We start from the raw sequence: 2,586 nt of genomic DNA on the forward strand, positions 1-2,586 counted from the left end.
ACCAACACACACACACACACACACACACACACTCACACACACACACACACACACACACATCCGACCACAGCCAGAACCATCAGGGAAAACAGGACCTCCGGGACAGCTTATACAACAGGCCATCCCCGCCTGATGTCTCGCTACTAATCGGCTATATAGCCGTGTTCTATATAGCCGTGTTCTATATATAAACGTGTTCTATATATATAGCCGTGTTCTATATATAGCTGTGTTCTATATATAGCTGTGTTCTATATAGCCGTGTTCTATATATAGCCGTGTTCTATATAGCAGTGTTCTATATATAGCCGTATTCTATTTATAGCCGTATTCTATATAGCCGTGCTCTACTGTACGCTACTACTAGGCTATATATAGCCGTGCTCTACTGTACGCTACTACTTGGCTATATATAGCCGTGCTCTACTGTACGCTACTACTTGGCTATATATAGCCATGCTCTACTGTATGTCTCCGTCCCATTTGTCCAGTCCCTACAGGCCAGCATTATCCGAGCACGGCTGTGTAGTAGGCCAATGTGTCAACGTGCAGCCAGTTCTGTGGGTGGTACAACCAACCCCTTAGAGAAATTATGCAAATATGTATATATATACAAAAATAGTACGTACGGTAGTCAAACAGACAGACAGGCAGACAGACAGACAGACAGACAGACAAACAGAACAAAGACAACATGAGCTCTGCGCTTCCTTGGTCCAACCTTCTCTGTCTGTCTAATTGTCTGTCTGTCTGCTCTGTTTGTCTGTCTATCTCCTGTCTCTATCTGTCCGTCTCCTAGTTTTGATGTGAACTAACTTTATGTGTATGTTACTGTAAACCATTTATTGTATTGATCCTGTGTATGTTACTGTAAACCATTTATTGTACTGATCCTGTATGTTACTGTAAACCATTTATTGTACTGATCCTGTATGTTACTGTAAACCATTTATTGTACTGATCCTGTATGTTACTGTAAACCATTTATTGTTCTGATCCTGTGTGTTACTGTAAACCATTTATTGTTCTGATCCTGTGTGTTACTGTAAACCATTTATTGTACTGATCCTGTGTGTTACTGTAAACCATTTATTGTACTGATCCTGTGTGTTACTGTAAACCATTTATTGTACTGATCCTGTGTGTTACTGTAAACCATTTATTGTACTGATCCTGTGTGTTACTGTAAACCATTTATTGTTCTGACCCTGTGCACGCACACAAAAAGACGGTGTTAAGAGGGCCTAAAAAAAGACACTTTTTTTTAGCTAGATCAAATTTTTAAAAATATATTTTGTTGGGTCCGTGGCCTAGAGCAAGCCAAACTACATACACACTGGTGGTAGTGGTAGCAAGCTATGCTAAACTACATACACACTGGTGGTAGTGGTAGCAAGCTATGTCAAACTACACACACACTGGTGGTAGTGGTAGCAAGCTATGTCAAACTACACACACACTGGTGGTACGTTGATGAATGAGCTTGGATGTTTTATTATTTTACTGTTCACACACACACACACACACACACACACTCACACACACACATACATTCACACACACTCACAAACACACACATACACTCACACACACATGCACACACACACACACTCACATATACACTCACACACACACATACACCCATACACACTCACACACACACGCACATACACACACACACACAAATATAGACAGACAGAATCATTCCTCAGTTGCCAACACAGCCACCAACCACCCATCAGACAGACTGCGCCAGCTTCGAGCCCCGTGGTGACCCCAGCGATGTCCCCAAGGACGTCCCGTTTTTCTCTCGCTCCGTGGGTGTGAGCTCCGTCTTGGCTTTGTTCACCACGGGGTTCTGGGCGTAGAGGTAGGTGGCGGCGCTCACAATGAGGATAGCTACGGCCGTGTACACGTCCACGGGGATGCCAAAGATGAGCCAGCACAGGACGGCTGTGAACATGAGCTCCAGCGCGCTGGCAAACGTCTTCAGGATGGAGTTGAGGTTACGCAGGAAGAGGCTGGTCACGATGCCGATGGCGGCGTTGTTGGCGATGATGGCCAGGACCCCCGGCCGCATGATGGACATGACACTGTCTGCCTGGAAGGCCTGCACCAGTTGACCTGGACAAAGAGATAGGCCAGTTTTGAGCAGATCTAGGCTGGGTTCAGCTACAACAGCGAGGCACCTTCCCACCACAAACTGCAAACACTTTGTGTTGCTGTCCGTGTTGTTACTCCACCATTGACACAGTTTAGGTCACATAGGACAACATTTGGTGGAGAGGGATAGTTTAGATGACACAGGACAACACTTGGTGGAGAGGGATAGTTTAGATGACACAGGACAACACTTGGCTGAGAGGGATAGTTTAGATGACACAGGACAACACTTGGTGGAGAGGGATAGTTTAGATGACACAGGACAACACTTGGTGGAGTGGGACAGTTTAGATGACACAGGACAACACTTGGCTGAGAGGGATAGTTTAGATGACATAGGACAACACTTGGTGGAGAGGGATAGTTTAGATGACATAGGACAACACTTGGTGGAGAGGGATAGTTTAGATGACACAGGACAAC

The 2,586-nt window shown here is 45.1% G+C and overlaps 1 protein-coding gene across 1 annotated transcript in view; it reads right to left on the reverse strand.

Moving 5' to 3' along the window:
• Positions 1-1,638: 1,638 nt before the first annotated feature.
• The window catches only part of LOC106013155 (UDP-galactose transporter senju), a gene marked incomplete in the record, with an annotated part of 9,118 nt that continues 8,170 nt past the window's right edge, over positions 1,639-2,586 (reverse strand). Inside the window, 1 exon segment of the mRNA XM_013088146.2 lies at positions 1,639-2,125. Coding sequence (XP_012943600.1) covers positions 1,739-2,125 — 387 coding nt within the window.

Source organism: Aplysia californica, unplaced genomic scaffold (genome assembly GCF_000002075.1).
Source record: "Aplysia californica isolate F4 #8 unplaced genomic scaffold, AplCal3.0 scaffold00693, whole genome shotgun sequence".
NCBI classification, from domain to species: Eukaryota; Metazoa; Mollusca; class Gastropoda; order Aplysiida; family Aplysiidae; genus Aplysia; species Aplysia californica.